Source organism: Cryptomeria japonica, chromosome 6, assembly GCF_030272615.1.
Source record: "Cryptomeria japonica chromosome 6, Sugi_1.0, whole genome shotgun sequence".
NCBI lineage: Eukaryota > Viridiplantae > Streptophyta > Pinopsida > Cupressales > Cupressaceae > Cryptomeria > Cryptomeria japonica.
This window is the reverse complement of record NC_081410.1, coordinates 17,116,320-17,139,394: the sequence shown is the minus strand read 5'-3', so window position 1 is coordinate 17,139,394 and position 23,075 is coordinate 17,116,320. Positions and strand designations below refer to the sequence as shown.

The window sequence follows — 23,075 nt, the reverse complement described above, 5'->3', positions numbered from 1 at the left end:
ATCTATAATCGTATCTTGTTTAGGATATGTCATTTGTTGATACTTATTATCGTCGTTGACTAATTCCGATCTTCTTTTTATCCAATGCTATCTTCTATGCTTGTATCGAATATTAATATCATTGCTATCTTTAATGATCAAGCTGTCACCTTCGTTTTCTAATATAAATATAAGAGATTAATCATTTTAATGAATCACTACCAAAGGTCATTATCACCATAATTGTATGGTTCGTATTTCACTTGGAAGGATTCTTATACATTTGTAAGGGAGACCATTCTGACATGCGTCAGATCTGGTCTGCCCCAAAGTTTATCATTTAGAATGCTAGCAACAGCAATCAAACTCGAGGAACCGGTGAGAACTTTTTATTTGTGTTTTGTAATAATATAATATTGTATAATTTATATTATTATTTGATGAATATGTAATTAATATTAATATTTTATAAATATAAATTATATATTCAATCTTGTTTATTATTATTATTAATATTTTATTTAGTTCATTCTATTCATTTATATATATATATATTTTTAATTGTATTATTATTTATTATTAAATTCTATTTTAGAATGGCAATATCATATTTTGATTGTTTAGATGGGGACATCACAAAATTCCTCTAACAATCTGCTGACTTGGTTTTGCTCGATGCATCTTAGTAAGACTCCATTAGAGTGTTTTCGGAAAAGAGTGCCATTCACTAAGACATAGGGAATGGACTACAACCTGAAGTGTCTTCTTTTGGTGTGGTCCAGACCTTGGGGGTATCTACCTTCCATTAAGAAGGTTGTCATGTCACTTACCCAATTGAGTTGAGTGTTGTTGTCAGTTGGTTGATCTTCTTGTAACACAAGGGCAACCTCTGAAGTAGTCTCAGAAGATGAGAGAAGCTGTTCACATAGGCCCCTGCCTCTTAAAAGCTTGGTGATCTTGATGTTGATGTCATACTCCATGACCTTGGTTATCCATCCAGCCCTCTTCTCACTGATGTCCTTGTTTAGAAGGAAATCCTTGACACTTGCATGTGGAACTAAGAGCTGGATCTTGTTGTTGGACAACATGTGTCTGAACTTTTTTAATGCCCTTACAACAATGAGGACTTGCTTTTCTACATAGCTATACCTAATCTCCTAGTCCTTTAGCCCCTCAATAAAGAAAGCAATAGGTTGATCCAGCTTGTCGTCATTCAGTTGTGTTAGGACAGCTAAAATGTTAGATTCTCCTCTGAAGGTATAGAGGATAAAATCCCTTTCATAATTAGGATTGACAAGGGTAGGGGCCTAAGCAATTGCTTGTTTGATCTCTTCGACACCGGCCCTTCCCTCCTTGGTCCAATTGAAAGCCAAGTTTTTCTTCAACATGGAAGTGAGGGGTTTTACCATGGTGGCAAGGTTGGGAATGAACCTCCTCACAAAGTTGATCCTACCAAGGAAACTTTGCAATCCTTTCTTGTGACTGGGGAGCGGAAGAGAAAGAATAGCCTCCACTCGCTCTGGATCAATGGTCAAACACTCTTAGGATACGATGTGCCCTAACAATCTTCCTTGATCAGTAGCAAATACACACTTTCTAGGGTTCAAGGACACACCATACTCCCTGCATTTCATGAACACCTGCTCAACATGACCAAGATGGTCAGCTGCATGCTTCGAATAAACAGTTATGTCATCAAGGTATACAAGCACAAACTTTGCTAATACACCCTTGAAAGCCATGTCCATTGCTCTTTGGAACGTGGCACCTACATTGGTTAGCCCAAAGGGCATTTTAAAATAAGCATAGATACCCCACTTAGTAGTAAATGTAGTCTTGTATTGGTTTGATTCTTGGACCAAGATCTGGTTGTAGCTTGAATACCCATCCAAGAATGAAAATCTTTCTGAGCCACTTACCTTTTGGAAAATCTGCTCCATAGAGGGAAGGGGATAGTGATCCTTGAGGGAGGCTCTATTGAGATCCCTAAAGTCTACACATAGTCTGATTTCCCCATTCTTCTTTCTTAAAGGGACAAGGTTGGCCACCCAGGAGGAGTGCTTGATAGGGAAGATGATATTGGATTCTATGAGCTTGGTCAACTCCTTCCTCATTAGTGGCTCAATCTTGGGGTTTATTGGCCTTTGTTTTTGTCTAGCTGGCTTTGCATCCGGGTTTAGCTCTATAGTATGCTGGGCTAAACTAGGGTCAAAACCTTTCAAGTCTTCATAGGTCCAAGCAACTATGTCATCATACTTTTGACAAAGCTAAACAAAGGCCTCTTGCTCGGTTCAGGAACACACCTTGCCCAAGTTCAAGGACCTACCCTCAGCAACAACAACTGGCTTATAATCACCCCTCTTTGCAGCCAAGTTCATTTTCTTCTTCAACTGATCATCTGAGTTGAAAATGCCTTCCAAGGTAACTAGACCTTTAGGCAACTTATTGGAGTTGAGCTGCATGATTTGATCTCCATACTGGTCTTGCAGATTAGACTGATTTTTAGCAAAAAATTCTGCTTCATTTAGCAAGAAGTTGACGATCTATTGATCGCTTTCAAACACTTGCCAATTCACTTGATTGTCTGGGACAGCAGGCCTCACAACAAGCCTGATGTGTTGCTCCTTCTCACTTGCAACATGTGTTGGTATGTCGAACTGAGCACCAACTGTTGCAAGCCTATCTGCATGCTTGTTCTGACCCCTAGGAATGCTCTAGATATTGAAGGCCTCAAATCCTTCAATCAAATCCCAAACCCTATGTTTGTATGATTTGAGTAGGTTGTTCTTTGCTATACTTTGGGCTCGGATGTGGTTAACAACCAACTCACTATCTCCAAATACTTGCAAAGAACTGATCTTTCTGCTTTGTGCAAGTTGGAGACCTTGGATCAAGGCTTCATACTCAAAAACATTGTTAGTACAACCAAATTGAAGCCTAAAAGAGAAGAAATAATTCTCCTACTCAGGAGAAACAAGCATCAGCCCGACACCTACACCATTCTTGATTCTTGAACCATCAAAAAACATGTTCCATAACCCCTTTGAATCTCCTTGTGTCTTGATGAGGTTAGGGATAGGAGTATCCTCTTCATGGATACAATAGGTGCCAAGCCCAGTCTCAACTAATGGATCAAACTGAAAAGCATTGGCCCATTCGTCCAACAAGCAATCAGGGACCTCCTGCAAACGAGTAGCAAGCTCACGGGTAGCACACTCCTCCCCCTCTTCATGCAAAGTGCAATTCATGTTTATAGGTCTGGGGTGTAGGGCTCTATGTGGTTTTGGGCAATGGGTTCTGCCCTTATGGTGACCTTGGTACCATACCTTGTTCGAAATAGCATATGGGACCAGTCAGAAAACAAGTACCCACCTATCTTGGTTGTGAAGTCTCTAGACAGGCAGATGGCAAAGAAAGCAGGAAGGTCGATAATTGATATGTCTTGCAAGACAGTGCAACCAGGGTATGCAGGCAAGGTCAACTTCAAATTTTTCACCACCCCTACTGTCTTAATAGAAGTGCCATCTAATTGAACCACCTCTTTGGTCACGGGTTCATATTCTATGCCAAGAAGATCAGCTACTTTCTTAAGCATGACTGAGCTACTAGCTCCTGAATCTATCATGTAGTTGTGAACCAAATTATCTCCTATGATTAAGGAGAGATAGAAGGGGGGAGGCTTGTTGATCTTGCTTGAATCTTCCTCCTCCTTGGGTTGCACCAAACTGGTGGAGACTGCCTTTCCGTTGACTGCTATCTCATCATTTGACTGATTGACATCCTTCAGTTCCTCTTTAAGCAAATCCCTTTGAGATGGGATTGAAAGGGCATCCCACATAGTGACATTGCGCTTGGCCTTCTTCATCTGATCCACTATGTTGAAAGGAACACCAACTGACTTTACAGGCCCCTTTGAGGCTACAAGGTCTGCCTTTGCTCTTTGGACGACTTGGGCCTCCTCCTGCCTTTTGTTCCCTTGCATGGTACTTTGGCTTGTATCATGGACGGCTACATTGGGTGTTGGAGCTTGGGCTGATGTTGAAGGTGAGGCAACCTCCATAGCTCTCTTCTTTGACCTTGTATACTGCAGCATGGACTCACCATTTGTTTGGTTCAAACCACAAAACTCTGCCTCCTGCCAATTGACAAAGATAGAATCCCCTTGCAAGTGAGCCTGGGGACCAACACTAGGCTGATTTGGGTCATATTGCTGACCAAAGGTGGTCGGCTCATCCTGCACTACTAAAGTTTGGACAAACCCTCCATTTTGGCATACACCTTGGTTGTGTGGCTGATTACATGGTTGACACCAATCTTTCTCTTGGGCGAGGTTATTTTGCATTGGAACTATCACATTTGAGTTGCTTGCAGTTGTGGGGTTCACACTATTCAAAGGCTCCATTGCTCCATTGGTTTTGCCCTTGAAAGGGTGACCTATTTTGCTGATAATTCTGACCTTGTGACTAATAATGTCTGCTATACTGAGTTTGTTGCCTCTTCAGTGCCACCAATTCATTGCCAAAGTTTTGTAATAGAGCCTTGACCTCATGGAGCTCATTGGAGGATGTAGAGGGCGTAGATGATTGCCCTGCAGAAGCCATGGGAATAGGAGCCAAGGTGAGTTGTTGACTAGGAGCTTTTGGGAAGAGAGGCATTGGAGGCCTTGGAGCTATCTTCCCAGCTTGAATCAAACAATTTTCTGCTCTTATGGCTATGTCGTATGCACCCGGTAGAGAGGCTCCACCCATTGATTGTACCATTACAGCTATATCGTTGTTGAGATCTCTAAGATAATACAAGAAGGCATGATTTGGAAATAGCTTCACTAGAGCAGGAATTCTATTCCATGTCTTATGGAATCTGAAATTGAAATCTCCCATGAACTCGTGGGGTGCCCTCTTGATCGTAGTCAACTGCTCCACAAGTGATAGGTGATCACTTTTGTCTTCGAAATGGTTGCATAACCTCTCCCCCAATTCATTCCAATTGTGAACGGAGCTAGACAGCAACCCTCTGTACCACTACAAAGCTTTGCCTTTCAAAGATGTGGCGAAGAGTCTAACAGCGACATCATCCTGAGTGATATTATGAACGGAGCAGATGTTTGCAATGTCTTGAATGTGCTCAATGGGCATAGTAGTTGTTTCACCAATGAAGTATGGTATACTCTTCAACACAGCCACTGGTATGACACTCCATTGAGTCAAAATAAGGAGACTCCCTCCATTGAAGGTAACAAAAACCTGATTTCTTGCCATGTGAAACAATGGTCTATTGATATGAGTGGATGGAGCCATTGATAGTAATGGTCTTGTAAATGGGGGAGTAGAAAGAGACCTGGGAGATGGAGTGTTTACAACCCTGACACCCCTGACTGGTGACAATGAAGGTCTACCTCTCCTCCTCTAGAGCTTGCAGATGGGAGCTCTACGAATTGGAAATTGCCTCTAGAAGACGCCCTTGTTTGAATTCTGGGCATGAAATCCGGAGCTGCAACAAGTCATGAGCAAGCAGTGGACCTGTTGAGCAGAGACCTCGGAAACTTGAGGTTCTGGGGTTCCAGACTTAAGCACTTCGGAACCTGGGGGTTTCGGCCTTGCGGAGTTGATGTCTTCGGCACTTCAGAACCTCGGGGTTCCACAGTGAGGAAATTCGGGAATTCGGAACCTAGGGGTTCCGAAGTTGCAAGGTGGAGAGAACTCAGGAGCTCAGGGCTCCGAGCTTTTGGAATTCACAGACTAGAAAGCTCGAAGTTCTGGGGTTCAGTAAGTAAGTAGAGTTGCCAAGTGCTTGAAGATGACAACCTCTAAACGCTGAGTTTCTAAGAATAGCACTAAATCCTTAGTATGTAATTCGAATGATGTCCCACCGGATATGCCAAAAACTGTTATCACAAAAGCTCGCATGCTTGTTGAGCTATCAACTCAGCAACCTTGTGAAACATGGCGACAACCCCGAAGTGTGGGACGTTGCGCAAGGGGTTGAATCTCCAGAGAAGGCAAGCTTCCTTCTCAATCGAGGTGCAGGTGTTGAACCAACTCAACACTTCAAAACTAACTCCTAGGCCTATCCTAGCAAATTGCAGAAATAAAGGGAAGAGAGAAATGCTTGAAATAAAAGGAGGTGATGCACCAAGAAGAGATTGTTCCTCTCCCTACCGAAATGACACAAAGAACTAACTGAAACACCCAGGAGATGCACAAACTTCAGTTGTATGAGTGATCCCAATGCATGTATGAAGGTTAGAATCCACTTAATGCCAAGAGGGGAGAAGGTTTCCCACAAGTCACACTCAGAAAACAAGTTAACACAACATATATGGAGAGAAAAGCCACAAGACATACACCTATGATGAAGGTAAGAAAACATACATAGCATACATAGGTTGAAAGAAGGCAAGAATGGTAGTTTCAATTCATTCAAAGGCCAAAGGCCAAACTTACAATTGTAGAAATGCAAAAAATAATCACAAGTCTTCAATAGAAGAGAAAGAGCATAAGAAAGCTGAAGCCAGCACGGAGCAAACCCTTTACAATGAGGCTTAACATCCTTTATAGAGAAAAATGGGTTACAGTGGTGATCATGACCCCTGTATGTCAGTCTTGAAGTGCAGGGAAGTGCATGAACTTGACTTGTACATGCAAGCAACCTAGCCATACGCACAAAGGGCAATCCAGAGAAGGTGGATTTACAAACCTTCCAAAGTCAGACATGACATAAGTCACCAAGCATGGCTTCGTACCTCCCTTGATGGAAATCCTGTGAAAAACACTTAATGCACCCTTGTGGCTCCACAAAAGAAAGTGCACAAGTCACCAAAACTGTCGGCGCATTTAAAACCTTGAGTGTCGATCACGCCATCTGGAAATGTCGCCAATCAGAAGGAAGCCCAAAGACTTCGGAAGCTCAGACTCCTGAAGTGACGAAGACAAGGGAAGGAGCAAGGAGCTTCGAAACCTCAGGTTTTCGGAGTTCCAAAGAACTTCAAAAGGCTAAGGAAAGAACTTCCGAACCTTGGGGTTCTGAAGTTCCTGGATAGATAGAGGAAGAGAAGAAAAGGAACTTCGGAACCTCAAGGTTCTGGAGTTCCAGGAAAACTAGAGAGAGAAGGCAAAAGGGGAAGGAACTTCGGAACCTCAGGGTTCTGAAGTTCCGGAGAGAAGAAGGGAAAGCGAGGAAGAGGACTTCAGAAACTCGGGGTTCCAAAGTTCCGAAGAAAAGAAGGAAGAAGGGCTAAGAGGGAACTTCGGAACCTCGGGGTTCCGGACGAAGGCAAGGGAAGGGAACTTCGGAACCTCGAGGATTCGGATTTCCGAGGAACTGCTCAAAGGAACTTTGGAACCTCGAGGTTCCAGACTTTCAGGAAAAGGGGGGAAGAAAAGAAGGAACTTCGAAACCTCGAGGTTCCGGAGTTCGGGAGGAAGAGGGAGAAAAGCTGAAGACAGGAGGGGATAAGCTAGGGAAAGGAGGGAACTGGGTTCCGAAGGAGGAAAGCATGCGGCTAAGGCAAAGAACTTTGGGACCTCGGGGTTCCGAAGTTCCGTAGTAGGAAGAAGGAAAGAGACAAGGGCAAAGAACTTTGGAACCTCGGGGTTCCGAAGTTCCGTAAAAAGGGAAAGAGAGGGCCTAGGAACTTCCAGAAAAGCAACACTGCAAATGTAATGTCCCCTACCTGATCTATTTCAGTATAATAAAATTGATTGATATTCTTCAATTAGTTATTATCTAGTGCTTATACATTTTCCTCATTAGATAATTAATGTCATTATTCATAGTTCTTAATATAGATATCAGACCTTGCTACTACTTCAGTTTTAAGGGAGAAGGGTTTACATATGTTACCAAAGCGCTTAGAGACCAACTACAATAGGTTCCCTCAAAGTTTACAGATCCAAGCCCTTACCTATCTTGGGTCTATACCCTCAAGGCTTATGGGTCGCTGATCCCCACCCTATCTTGCGACTTAACCTATTGCTTGGATTTAGACTGCCCCTCTTTGGAACATCTCATTCCCATCTTCTTAAATACAGATAGTAATAACATGATTTAGACTATAAGTATAAATATTTCTTATGTATTATAAATATATATATGAAATTATGTAAAACTGTCATACATATTGCAGTCCATATTAATATTACTATCAATTCAGCATAAGAACATTATTGGGCTTCATATATTAAGCATACTTATTAAACACATCCCATGCATACCACCAAGAACAAGGATGTTACTGCCTATAACTTAATAACAGTTCTGATCTGATCTGATCCATGGTGATGTTACTGGATGCTTTGATTCCTTTTTCTTTATATCTCTCAATGTGAGGGAGAGGTCATGTATTCCCTTTGGCAAGAGACACACCCTTTCACCATTAACACCCTTTGAAAGTGTGCAACTCTTCATTATTTCTGCCCTTTGAAAGGGACACAACCTTTCACAATCAGACTTGCACTTCTTATTTAAATCAGATCTGGACTTCTGATTTCCAAGTTATCCCCTTCCCAAATGAGGTTCTCTTCTCCCTTTTATATCTTATTGTTGAGGGATTCACAACTTTTCCTTCCATGTCTTTTAACCGTTCATTAACTTAATTAAATTTTAATTAATTATATTCTTTATATTATAATTTAATTTTTAATATTTTAATATTATTATTATTATTATTTATTATTAAATTCTATTTCAAAGTGGGGACATTACTATTTCAAAGGAGGAAAGCAAGCGGCTAAGGCAAAGAACTTTGAGACCTCGGTGTTCTGAAGTTCCGAAGCAGGAAGAAGGAAAGAGACTAGGGCAAAGAACTTTGGAACCTCGGGGTTCCGAAGTTCCGGAGAAAGGGAAAGAGAGGGCCTAGGAACTTCCGGAAAAGCAACACTCCAAACCTCATCATTGCTTTTCTCCTTGATCAACCGGGGCAGCACTGGTTAATGGAACACATCTCTGATCGGTTCTTACTGATGGACCAAGGGTATCATAAAATGACAACAATAGCATTACATGAAATATCAAGCAAAAGCATTTGCTGTTTACAATTTTGTTTTTGTTCAATATCAGAAAAACCAACAAACTGGGAATCCAAAACCTAGACACCACACTCCAAAATACCTTTGAATCTGCTCACAATCAAAAGCCTAGTGCTACGCAGGCCTAGGCAACCACAACCAGCCACAAACTATGCACAAAACCCTAGGCATCCCTTTCCACCAAGCAACCACGTCCCAGCAAGATTGTACGACAAGCAAGTATAAAGGAAATCTACTAATTATGTCCTCAATCTCCCTTCTCAATATATCTCCAGTCTTCTCTATAGATGTGTTGCTCATAAACTGAAGATTTGATCAACTATGAAGCCAAAATGTGATTCCCGAATGAAACAACCAATGTATCCTCCCAATTAGATCTTTCACTAACATAGCAGATGTTCTATTGTGCGTGTCACACACACACACCATTTTCTCCAACTAGGGACCCCCATTGCTCTGTGTGAGAGAGGAGTATGTGTGGTTGTTGTTTCCAAAACCCATGAGTTTGGTGTTTAAGAGTAGAGCCATTAGGTATTGGGACAAATAGAACAAACTCGCGAAATCCCCTCATTGGCCGAAAGGTAAAACGTCAAGTCTCTCAAAATAGTCTAAGGAGCCTAAAGGAGATAAAATCCCACAAACAGGCCATTCAGGCCCAAAAATCTTCAAAAGCTTATGTCGCGTATTTCGGCTTAAATGATCAAATTTCGGGATTCTTTCAAAGAAAACGAACACCAAGTCCAAAGTCGCACAAAATGCTCATACAACCCAAAATCGATAAGAAGGGCGTCCAATATGAGTCAAAATCGGGCAAAACGACTTCTTAATCCGAAAATGAGAGCCTAGTTCACGCAAATGCATCCCAAAATCGAGATAAAATGCCTAAATGCAAAGTTTAAAATCACCCAAACACTCTTATTAGGCCAAAAAAAATTTCAAACTCGCAAACTTGGCCTTCAAAGCCGAAATTCAAAAAATGAAGGCAAAATCGGTTTAGGAGGTAAAAATAACAGATGAAGTGTCTTACAAAGCCGAGATAACAAAGGGTTGAGAATCGGCTTAATAGGCCGAAATGTGAGCAAGGAATAAATCACACAATATAAGCACTTTGGCCCAAAAAGTTACAAAGTGTGAAAATCGCGCGATAACACCCATTTGCCCGAAAACTTCATCTCTCCAAAGTTCATAAATTATGCCATAAAAGGCCAAAGTGCAAAGTTCGCCAAAATCTCCAAGAGGCCGAAATGTGAAACAAAAGTTGGCAAGTCATCCAATTGACCCGAAAATTACGCCATTTCACTCATTTGGCTAAAATATAAGAAACTCTTACATCGCACAAAATGACTTATGAGGCCGAAAAGGGTGGAATCAGCTTGAAACACCGAAGAGAACAATCTCGCAAATGATACTCATAGGCCGAAAATAGTAGGCATTCAAATTTGCGCATTAAGCCTCTTATTGCCCATTTCCGCCCGAAAAGTAGAAAACCCTAAGTCGGGCGATCATTGTCATAAGCCAAAAAATGTCAAAAAAATTCAAAATAGGCTCACAGGCCGAAAATTCCAAAAAGAGGGTCAGATTTTTAAAGTTGGAAACCAAACTGAAGTCTCGTATTTGACTTGCAGAACTCTCTAATGAGCCGAGAAGGTAAAAATGGCTAAATCGTGCCAAATCGGCACATAAGCCAAAAATCTCTAGAATCTTGCAAAAACCACCAAAAGGCCGAGTTTCTCCAAAGCCTGGCGATTTCGCTTTCAAAGGCCGAAAATAAGAAAAGACCAAATTCGCACAATTGGTTTCACTAAGCCGAAAAACAATAAAAGATAATCACGCAAAGTAGTGTTTTATGCCGAAAAACTCTTGGAGTTCAATTTTGCCCGAAGTTCCACTTAAAACACAAATCGGCCTCAATGGCCAAAATGCGAAGTTTAAAAGTTCAAATCGGCCTCAAAGGCCGAAAATCAAGTTCGCCATTTCGCCAAAAATAACGAAAAGATAAAGAAAACGATCAGCCTCCCAAAAAGATTCAATTGGCCGAAGTTCGTCAAAAGGAGACATTAGAAAAGGCGTTAAATAGAGAAACTGGGGAGAATTCGCACAAAAAGAGGAAATAACCCGAAATTGGTAAGGCAGTTTAAATACAAAGTGAAAATCGTGCATCTTCCCTGTTTGACCCAAAATTTACAAAGCTTAAAATCACATATGAAGACCAAATAGTCTGAAATCACTATGAAAGAGCATTTTAAACTTAAACAACAATCGCCCAAAACCTCTTAAATGGCCGATTTTCTTCCAAAGCGTTAGGCAAAATGTCGAATAAAGGGGGGGCGTTTTAAAATTCGGTGATTTCACCAAAATTACAAAAACACAAAATCCCGAATTTCATCTAGGGGAACGTTTAAAAACAAAGTTCAGCATTTCATATTGCTTTGCAGGACAAAATAAAGTTCGCTTAACTCCCATTTTGGTTCAAATGGCTGAACTTTGTCAGATAAAAGGAAAGAAAATATTTTAACTCATTGTAAAAAATTAGACCCAAGAGATCCAGGAGTTAGTAAGATTTTTAGGAGTTAGAAGTAGATGCAATTTTTAGGAGTAGCATAGAGTAGAGATGCTGCAAAAATTGTTGTAATATGCAGCTAGAATCAATATAATGGACATTGATTTGGTGTTTATCATCTTGGTTTTAGTCTGTTTGCATGGTTTCTTTCAGCAATTTAGATAGATCTTTCCTTTTGGTGTGCAGGTATCTGATGGATTCAGGTTCATACCATTAAGGATATGCTGATTGTGTATCCTTTTGTATGGTTAGTCTGAGCCTTTAAATCGTGCTTAGTTCAATTGCAGGTGTCCGTCTGAGCTGGGTCAGACTTGGGTGCTTAGCCATGCTCCTGCACTCTGAAAATCTTCCAAGTCCCTTTGAAGATTGCACCGTTCCTGTGAGGTTGTGAGTTATTCTTGCCAAACAAGGATTGGTTATGTTGAATCCGTCTACCCGCATACCAGTATGGTTAATTTTAGGTTTCCTGAACCCTTCGCTTTTCATTTTATTTTCGCAGTCCGAGAATCGCAGCAGACCAACTTGTTGCAAAACATAAGTCCCCTTGTGTTCCTAGCAAAACACATCAATCACTGAGCTATCCTGCAATCAAGAACTAACATTTGGAACCTTGAGGTTGTCCCCTTTGATCGATTAAAAAACAGCATTAGGGTTTCCTTATACAAGAGACGATAGGATACTTAGCGAGAACACTCTATTCTGTGTTGGCTGGATAGAGTTGCAGCAATGCGACTTTAGACACATCAACATGTTCCTTGCAAGGTTTTTTGTCCTCACAAAGCCATGGGATGGGCAAGTTCAACCAGCCAAGTCTGTTTGCAAAATATCAAATCCAAGCATATGCAAATGTGCTCACATACTATCTCTTATACACTTCCAAAAGCACTTGCACAGCCAAGAGAATTACATTTTAATTTAGTTAAAACTCCTTGTCTCCTTAATGTTGGCACCAACCCCAATAAAGTTACCTTATTTATTATTTGTCATAAGGCACTTTTAATTTTAACTTGGGTGTCCGTATAATCGAATATTAAATAAATTAAATAACAATAAAGAAATATTTAATTTAACTTTGTGACTTAATGCTATTTAAAATAAATACAGTAGATGACATAAAAATCTGAAATATCAACATCCAATGCATCCATCAACATTTCCAAAATAGAAACACCACCGACTGACCAAGTTTGTGTCCAACTTGACACTTACTAATTTTAGTAAGTATGGGAAAACAATCCCAAACCACTCCTGAAAAAAGCATTATGCAAATCTCAACTGTCTAAGCTCAGTAAAACTCCTGCGACAGCCAAAAGCTAGATGAAACTGTCGCCATGAGTCCCCTAACCCTAACTCATTAGCCTATGGGATCCCACTGGATAGGTTAACAATCCACCATACTGAAATACTTAGGAAGGGGCCATTACATCTTCACACAACCAAATTTCTGAATTGTCTTCATTTGTACTTTCAAAATCAGCTATCTCTATAAATGTTCCCTTGCAATACGTTTTGAATATATGGTAGGACAGCACTGTACTCAATAAATGAATCATCACAGATATCCATACCTTCAAATGACTTATCAATAGTAGCTGATTTAGCAAACTACAAATCAGCATATCCTTCAGTCTCAGCACTGTCATGAAGATTCATGTACTCATCGCTTGCAGATGCACTTGAAAAATTAGTTCCATCATCATTTTCAGTCAAGACATTCTCCTCATTACTGGAAAAGTTCACGGATTCATCAGCCTTTGATTCATCATATTCATGGCAGCTGAAGTACTCAGATCACTGTTGTTCCATCTTCTCTTTTTTGACCTCTCCTTCTATGACTTAACTTTGAGCTTATATTAAGCTCAACGTTAAGCATAGCTCCCCATGGATATGATATGAACCTTCAAAATTATAAAATATTATGATCCTATACAAGGCTAGCAATCATATATCATTTTCCAGGTTTTGAAAAAGCCTTTGAAAAAAGGCTCAGCGACAAACTTAAACAGATTGCACAGAAGTTAGAAATGAAATTTCTAGCACTGATATTGCACTGATATTGCAAATAACAAATGAAAGATTTTGAGGTACCTAATATAGATTGTTCAGCCTTGTTCTGTAAGCCTCCATAATCTATTTTCTAGCATGTCCACTAATTTTAACAATTCCACTAGGGCTTCAACCATCTGAACAATTGAGCTATTGACCATGTCTAGATCATTGAAGGCCAATCATACAGTACACAAATAGTCTCATGACTTCCATGAGCTCTCCTTGTTGAATGGCCCTCAATATAAAACAATTTATATCCCTTAATCAATGACTCAATAGCATATATTGTCCAAATGATAACAGACACTTTAAGATGGGAATGACATATCAGCCTTTAAAAATCTACCTTGACTAGGAGTTGAGAATTCCCTGCTTTGTGCCATTTAAAAAGAGCATGGATTGAGATTAATGAAAATCACATAAAATTCCTTCTGTGTATCTTAGATCTAAGCAACCTCAGCAGAAAGTGAATGTTACACAGCAGAATGTCCATCAAAAAGGATCTGACATTTGCATACAAGGATATTTTAGCATGTTAATCTTGCTACTCATGAATGCGTATGAAACAATCACGAAACCAGGTTCTATTTTAAGTTATAAGAGAAAAATATTGTTTTACCTTCAGTTTTCAACCATTTTTTACATTACTTGAAATAAAGAAATAAAGGACAAGAAAAATTTAAAATATCAACGAACCAGCCACAAAAGAAAAAGATCTTGGCCCTTTGTATGCAATTATCAGCTATTACTGCGAAACACAATCTTTCCATAAAACTCCCAGCACTTAAACTAAGCTTCCATGATACTCTTCATACACATGACTATAAATAGATGCTTTCCCTTTCTTGAAAAAAGAAGAATGTATTTACCAGACGAACTGTATGAGCACTTACGTTCCCTCCTTCGTGATCACTATAAATCAAAATCATTTCCATGTCTTCATTAAACATTACAACTGGTAAAAGAATTTGCTTGGGAAAACATTATTTGATTTGCCATGCATGAATAAAATATTCTCTTGTTGTAACAAATAAAATAAAAGCTTATTCTTGCAGTTCACAAACCTGTGAATGGTAATATATAATCTCATTAATTCATGCATTTTTTCATCATTAAAACCAAGCATGTGAGCAAAATTTGCACCATAATCAAGGGTCCCTTCTGGAGGAATAAATTTTCCATCCTTGAAAATCCTGCATAAACAACAATTTGAAAGAATACAACTAATATTACCAGCAATACAATCAAGGAAAGATTCATAACAAAGTTTAAGCAGCTTCACTGTGTTAAGTGAGAATATGAATAACACAATATTTTCCATTATACTCAGTTAACTCTGACCATCAAATGCACATCATCTAAATATAAGGAGCCATTTATGTAGCATGCCTCCCTTTACATTTAATTAACATGCTTCTTTTCACTAGTGATTATCACCTTCGGTATATATAAGCGGCAACAATTGGCACTTGTGCAATGAGATTTAGGGAATCCTCATATGTTGGTTCCCAATACCTGTAAACAGGAAAGGTTAGGCTGTCTGATTCTAGTTTGAAATCAAATGTAACGAAACTACTTGATAATTGATACACCATGTAAGCACTCACTTTGTCTTTGGGATTCCTTTTTCATATGCCTTTTGGAACTCGCTTTGAACCTGTACATCAAGTTCCAAACATTGGAAAACAAAAACAGAAAGAAACTGTGTTCCATAGACATGAAAAGTGCATTTACATATTTAGCTTGTTCAAGCTTAGACATAAACAATGCTCATTCTAAGGGGCAGCCATCAATCACCAGGGTGGTGGTAATTAATGGCACCACTCATTGATCATATTATCTATTGCTATGTCAGAAGGTTCAAGTTTGTGTTCATGTTGGGCAACAATAAAATTTCGATGAAGTTTGGCAAGGGGAAAGAATTCGAAAAATAATTCATGATTCATTTCACCTTATATAAATTTAATTTTTTTTAAATATAAGTAATATATCTAGAAAATTATCAAAACATTTTAACATGGCTAAATAGCTAACTTCAGGTAAATCGCTACTGAAAAAAAAATTATTTTCCTCACGTACAAGTACAATATGTATACATAAACATTTATATAATTTATTTTACACGATATAAATATTTACATAATTTATTCTATACAATATAAATATGTGATTTTATAATATTATACTAATATTAATTATAAATGATATATATAGAAATAAAATTAAAAACAATATATTATATATAAATAATACTAAAAATTATAAAACCTCTCTCTACCTCAATGGAACCGGTGGGCGGGCCATTCAAGCCACCTCACTCATCCCCAGAGGACTAGTTTTGCCTCAACTCGTCCCACTCAAACCCCAAAACTTGGCAAGAAGGTAAGACAAAAGCAAGGTTTGGTGGGAATCGCTAGGTTGAGATGCAGAGACACCTCCGAGAAATAAAAAATAAAAACAATAACAATATATGAAATTGTAATATAAACAAATAATATTCAAAAAAATAATAAAACGACATAATATATATATATATATATATATATATATTAAAAATATATCCCCGTTAATGGGGATAGTGCAATGACCCCTGATTAATAAATATATCCCGGTACTTAAATTTGTCAAAGACACATTGATCATTGTTAATTAAAATGGTAAATCATTAAATTATTATTTGTAATTAATAATTATTATTATAATTATAATAAATGATAAATCATTACTCTTTAGTTGTAAATGCTAAATAATAATTACTATTATAAATCAAGTTAATAATAAATAAATAATAATAAATAATAAATAATTGTTATTTGTAAATAATAATAAATGATAAATAATTATTATTATTATAAATCAAGTAAATGTAAAATACTAAATAATAAATCATTATTTGCAATAAACAATAAATCATGACTCTCTTAAAATAAAGAGTAACTAATAAATAATACAATAGTAAAAATTAAATATTAAAATATAAATTAAGTTAAATGGTTAAATAATAAAGTAGTGAAGGATAAGAAAGATGTTAATAAATAAAATAAATCGAACTATTAAAATGAATGGGAGTATGCGTAAAACTTTGATTCAAACAAACATATCGATTTAACCCAAAAACCGCAGAGGGAGCAACCGAGATGCATATGAATAACCCATCTGGGAAACACGAAGGGGGAGCAAAGGAGAACAGTGGGAGGCGCATATACCAGGAAACGTCAACACCACCAACAAGGAGTCTCGTGAGAAAAGCTCAACATAACCCGTGTAGCCCAACATACAGGCGGATAAGCAGGAAGTGCATTGCCACTTCTACACCTTGTCGTCGCCAGTAAACTGCAGAGCAAGAAAACCCCAGTGCAAACGCCCAGAGCATAGTGACGAAGGAAAGAGGGTATACGAAATATCCAAATTCTGCAAATTAGTCAAACAAGACCAACAGGTAACTTATGTATTAAATATGAAGAGCATGGTTACTGTGACTGCGTTCAACATTTTCATAGGAATCCAGAGGGAGTTTCGTAATGAATCTCTTAGAGGCAATATATATATTGTAGAGGTTAACCATATGCATATGTTAAAGATAGGGAAGCTTGAGCAGGTGTAAGCCAGTTTTTTAGTAAATAAGGCTTTTTGGTAATGTATTAAAATAAAACAATAGTATTAAGTTATAACTACGGGGTAGTTGGTTGTCTGACGGTTGATGGCCTAACCAACCACAAACTCTTTATATGTAAGCTTGTAGCACATTTGGAGACACATTCTAGTGGAGATTAATATGATATACATCTGTGTTACATGAATATATCTCGGTATATTGTATTGTCTGTTGTTGGTTCCATGATATTGTTTTATTATGCTCTGATGTTATAGTTTGAATCTTGGTGTTCTGTATGCTACAATTTAACCCACTTAGGCTACTAACATTTTGGCGCCACTGCCTAAGTTGAATCCGGAGGTCTCCGGAGGGAAGGCTGGCGGGATGGAAGCATAATGGGTCGTCCACTCGACCAAAGTATCCTGGTAACAGACAGTGACGTAGAGGATAACACCGAAGTAACCAGGGAGGATCAGTTGACACAAGACCTGATTCACGCGTGGGACGTTTCCGTGGACCGGTACGTACAGTGAGAAGCGGAACTGAGCGCTGTCTCGGCTGGTACGATACGGGCGGAACTCAACGTGAACTAAGCGGTACATGATCTCCTGGGTAGTCTTCGACGGTTGTTGGCACCTGTCCTCGTGGAACGTGACGAGTAACGAGAGAACGTACGAAGGGAGCAACCTAGGCAGCAAGTGCTCCAACAGTACAAAGAGAGGAATCAAAGGGAAGAAGAGCAGAGGGACTCAACACAGCATTGCAACCCCCGTAGTTCCAATAATTAATGCCAAATACACTCAACAAAGATCGAAGACGACAATCCTCGTAGGAGCAAGAAGGGAGCCAAGAAGACATAGTGAGGAGATCCCTGCGCATCCAGGAACAACTAGAGAGGCGCCTAAAACTCTATCGGATAGTTGAACGAGGGAGCCTCGCAGAAGGTTCTCAGCAACATACACAAGAGTGGGACAGGAGTCACAACAGCCCACAGGCAATAGAGAGTAGTGATAATTGGGGCAAACAACCGCACCAACCGAGTCATTCAACAATCCCCAGAGTAACCCGGGGAGTACGAGAAAGATGGCACATACCCCTGAAAAGCAGAAACTTCCCAGATTCAATGGAATAGGATCAGAGGATCCCGCCCGTCACTATAAAACTTGTGTCACCATATGGCAGGCCAATGGCGAGAATGATGAGGACAACTGGCTGAAAGCATTTCCAGCCACCCTCCGTGGAATTGCCATTGACTGGTACACGGACCTGCCCACCACTTCAAAGGATACGTGGAAAAATCTTGCTAAGGCATTCGAGGAGGAGTTTCGGTTACTTCGGGACGATGACGAGATCGTAGCAGAAATATACAACACCAAACAGGGCAAGAGTGAGACGGTAAGGTCCTACTACCGCAGGCTGAAAGAATTGATTGGAAAAATGGACAATACCCCAGCCGATGGTTTGAAGAAGCGATGGTTCATCGAGGGACTGAACCCATCCCTGCGGAAAAAGATGAAGGTAGTACCTCCATCCACTTTCATGGACGCGTACAATAGAGCCATGGACATTGAAAGCGAGAACAAGACATAGAAGGGTAAGAAGTGCACAAGTGATGAAGATAGTAGTGATCAAGAAAACGAGGAGGAGTCCCAGACGATACAAGCACTCCGGAAGGATATGAGGTGGATGATGCGGGAAATGCGGACTCAGAAGGAAGAAAGTAGGGAGGGCAGGGAACTCTGGTGCACAGAATGCAAACTGGAGGGACACACAAAAACCAATTGCCCGGAGCAAGTTTTCTATGATATCTACCAAGTGTTGGGACATTCCATCAAGGAATGCCCCTATTTCTTGAAGACAAGGAGTGCCCAGGTACTATATACTCAAGAACAAGCAACACCACCAACTACACCCTCCAAGAACACAAACTCAGACGCATCACCAAGTGGCTATAGGAATAGTTGGAGGGGGAGTAACAACAATAGCAATAATAATACCCCACGAGGTCGCATCCAATATGATGCAAAAGGCAGACCAATGATACAATGTCGAAGGTGTAACGAATGGGGCCATTTTGCACGCGACTGCCAGAGTGATGTTGGACAAGGAGGGCTATTCTGCAAATGGTGTGGGCCAGGCAACCACAAGGATACGGAGTGTCCAAGACAGAAAGGCATGAACATGCTGGAGGTAGTTCGGCCAGAACCAGAAGTACTGGCCATTACCCGATCTCATGCAAGGAAACTAACGTACCCCGACCCGGGTACAAAAAAGGAAAGACTGAAGGAGACACAAAAGGAAGTAGAATGGGAAATGAGTGAGGAACGACGGAAGACAGTATCCCACAAACCCACCAACAACATACGAGCCGCCTCTGAAGCAACCATAATGAAGCAGCTGCTACAAACCACCGTGCCGGTCCGAGTAGCGGATTTGTTGCAGACACTACCACAACTGCGGATAGCCATAAATCAGGTGGAGGAGACCAGAAAGGAGGAAAAGACGTCAGGCCACAAGGAGGAAGTGGAAGAAAGGAACCACTCAGAGGAGACCGCTGACCCCATGTTGATGATAGTAGGTGTGGGCAGAACACCAGCCGTAGTGGAAATGGAAATCATGGGCTACAAACTCACCAATACGATTGTGGATGGAGGATCGGCAGTAAATGTGTTAACAGAGGAGACATGGAAGGCCTTGGGGAAACCAACACTGTGGCCACCCGCATTCCACTTGGTAGGAGCAGACCAGCAGGCGATAAAACCAATTGGCACACTCATGGGACAAAAGGTAACCATTGGAACCCAACAATTCTTTCTAGATTTTATGGTTATATCTTTAGCAAGGAAGGGATATAATGCACTCTTGGGAAGAGGATGGCTCATCATGGCCAAAGCAGATCACAATTGGAAGAAAAACACTCTCTCAATTGAAAGTAAAGGGAAAAAATATATCATTGATCTACGGAACCAAGTAGTGAGTCAGGAAGTGGCTTCAAACTCTGGGTCCGAGAGAGAAGCACCGTGGGAGGATGGTAAGATGGAACCTGATGAAGTGGGAGTCCTCCGCTTAGGGAATTGCTCAAAGGACGAGACAAGTTCTATGAATGGGCTATTCCACTGGCAAATGGAGGATTACGAAATCTCCCACCCAGAGTGTAATGTGTTGGAGATCCTTGAGATCGAGGATGGTTCAAAACTCAAAATCTACAAGGAGAGAGAAACTGTTGCTGCGAATATGTTGGGGTATGACTTGACAGAATGTGGGACCAAGGAAGACAAGGATGGTTCTAAGTCTAGAAAGTTAGGAACATGGGTTCAACACAATTGGAAAAATAAGGGAATATTAAAAAAAAAGAGAACGCAAATAAAAACACTACGCATGAAAAGAAAAGGCCATAGAAAGATAATAAAGACCAAAGCAAATATAAAAAGTTTAATATGGGACCAGCAAAATAAAGGAAGGAGTGGTTTGAAAAAGACTAAGTGGAGGATAAAAAGCATCAAGCATGTTAAGAAAAATGATAAAGGGGCAAGCGGGCACATAATTCCTTGCAAGAGCAACAAAGGGGAAGTGACAAAGAGTAGAGCCGCAGAAGGTAAACATTGATGGAATACGAAGGGCGTACGCACAGCCGAAGGAGAGTACACAAGGGGAACACGCGGCAGCAGTCGGAGCGTACACGAAGCCGCAAAGGGCACACGCGGCGTACGCGAAACTGTGAAGAGCACACGTGGCGTACGCAAAGCCACGAAGGGCACGCGCAGCATACGCAAGGAGGCGAAGGGAAGCGGTGGCACACGCAGCGTACGCGAAACTGTGAAGGACACACGCGAAGCCGCGAAGGCACACGCGGCGTACCCAAAGCCGCGAAGAGCACATGCAGCGTACGCAAGGAGGCGAAGGGAAGCGGTGGCACAAAGGGGGGAAGTGAAGCCACGAAGAGTGGAAGCGAAGGCACGAAGGGAAGCGGTGGCGCGAAGGGCGTACGTGACACGGTGGCACGAAGGGAAGCGGTGGCGCGAAGGGTGTACGTGGACACGATGGCACGAAGAGTGGAAGCAAAGGCACAAAGGGAAGCGGTGGCACGAAGGGCGTATGTGGACGCGATGGCACGAAGGGCATACGTGGACACGGTGGCACGAAGGGCATATGTGGACACGATGGCACGAAAGGCATACAGGGAAGCGATCGCAAAGGCGGAGGGGGTGTACGCAAACCAAGGCGTACACTACACCAAGCCACGGCGTACGCAACACAAGGCCTAGGCATACCCCTTAGCCACATGGTGCACCACAGGCGCTACAACTATCTTCAAGGCCATGACGTACACAGTCGCAGCGTATGCAGTGATGGGGTGGAGCCCTACAAGCCAACCATGTACTACTGGCTACACCTGGACACTTTCACAGTAGTAGCCACAGAGACACCCAAGAAGAAAGCAAGGCAAGAACCTACAGGGAGCGCGAAAAATGGAGGGGAGGAAGATGACAACTTTGAGGCAGAGACGGGGGAAGAAGAGACATATATGTCATCTTCATCTGATGAAGACAAAGGGGAGTTCCGTATGGAACAAAGCCACACTATGCATGGACCAAAAGGTGATAAGGAGGATAGGGCAGGCCCAGAAGTTGCAACATTGGAACCAATGGGCATGGTACAGGAAAGAGGGCACGTAGGAGGTCTGCCACAAGTAGGGCCAAGAAGCCATATGGGGGGCATACCAGCCGTTCCAGGATGGGGAGTAAAGAAAAAGGTACTTTTCAAACTGGCACAGATTCACACCACGACACACTTGGTGCCTAGGGTCGCAGGGACCCCATCCCAGTTAATAGACTTGAGGAGACATAATGCAAGGGCCCACACTCTCCGTATAAACACATCAAGGGGCATGGAAGCCGCTAGAGCTATCGCATTAGTAGGGGCACCTATAACTGATTCTCCCGCAACCATGGGTGAAGGAAACATAGAACAAGAAATGCACCTGGTTACAGAAGAGTCAGAAGTAGACAGGGGGAAGGGAACAGAGGAAACAGACATGGAGGCCGAAACAGCCAACCTGTTGGCCAGATTTCAGATGGACATAGAAGTTCCACCACCATCACCATCATTGGGGTTTGACCAAAAGGAGGAGAGCCCGAGGATTGGAGAAAATGGGAAAGGGCATGTCACGTCTTCACCAGCAGAGGGTGTCGGAGGGTTTGAAGCTGTTGCGCAGCATTTTCTTTCAGAGTTGGAAGTAATAAGGACAGCTACACAGAGGATGATAGATCATTCTCGAGGATCCAATGTGCCTGCTATAGTGAAAGCAGCAAAAGCACTGATGGCATTTATGGCAGAGGGTTGTGACAGGGAGTTCTCGGAGAAAATGAGAAACCAAGGTTGGCCCAACAAGGAAACACTAGAGATGGTAGCAAACTGGGGAGTACCACAGATCCTTAGCGGGCATATAGGAGGAAATCAAGAGGTGATGGGAGCTCGCACTACCATAGAGCGGACCTTCCGTACTACATTCTTACAGCGCCAAGGGATGACCTAGAAAGCGAGCAAAATGGAAAGAGAACACACCTTATCCCTACAACGAGAGAGTGAGCTGAAGGAAAGAATCAATGCTCTGGAACAAGAAGTGGCACAAGAGAGAACCACGAGAGAACCACGCGGCTAGGAAAGGAACAGGAGTTGGCTGCCTCTCAGAAGGACCGAATGGATGCACTCAGGCTTCTTAAAGCAACTCGGGGGAAACAACTCATTGCTGAAAGAGATCCGAAGACCCTCCGAGAGCGTGCCACGATGGGAACAGGGATGTCCTCTTGTCCCTCTCAGTAAATAGTTTTTGTTGTTATTCTGTTGTTTTGTGTCGTCTAGAAGA

The 23,075-nt window shown here is 41.2% G+C and overlaps 1 protein-coding gene across 3 annotated transcripts in view; it reads right to left on the bottom strand.

Annotated features, from left to right (window-relative positions):
• LOC131048073 (citrate synthase, mitochondrial) overlaps window positions 1–23,075 on the bottom strand; it is a 190,428-nt gene that overhangs the window by 57,049 nt on the left and 110,304 nt on the right. For all 3 annotated transcript variants that reach the window (XM_057981928.1, XM_057981927.1, XM_057981929.1), the window contains 4 exons: window positions 15,222–15,271; window positions 15,052–15,129; window positions 14,679–14,807; window positions 14,484–14,526 (listed from right to left, as the gene is read on the bottom strand). In XM_057981928.1, coding sequence (XP_057837911.1) covers window positions 14,484–14,526; window positions 14,679–14,807; window positions 15,052–15,129; window positions 15,222–15,271 — 300 coding nt within the window. The remainder of the gene's footprint in view (window positions 1–14,483; window positions 14,527–14,678; window positions 14,808–15,051; window positions 15,130–15,221; window positions 15,272–23,075) is intronic.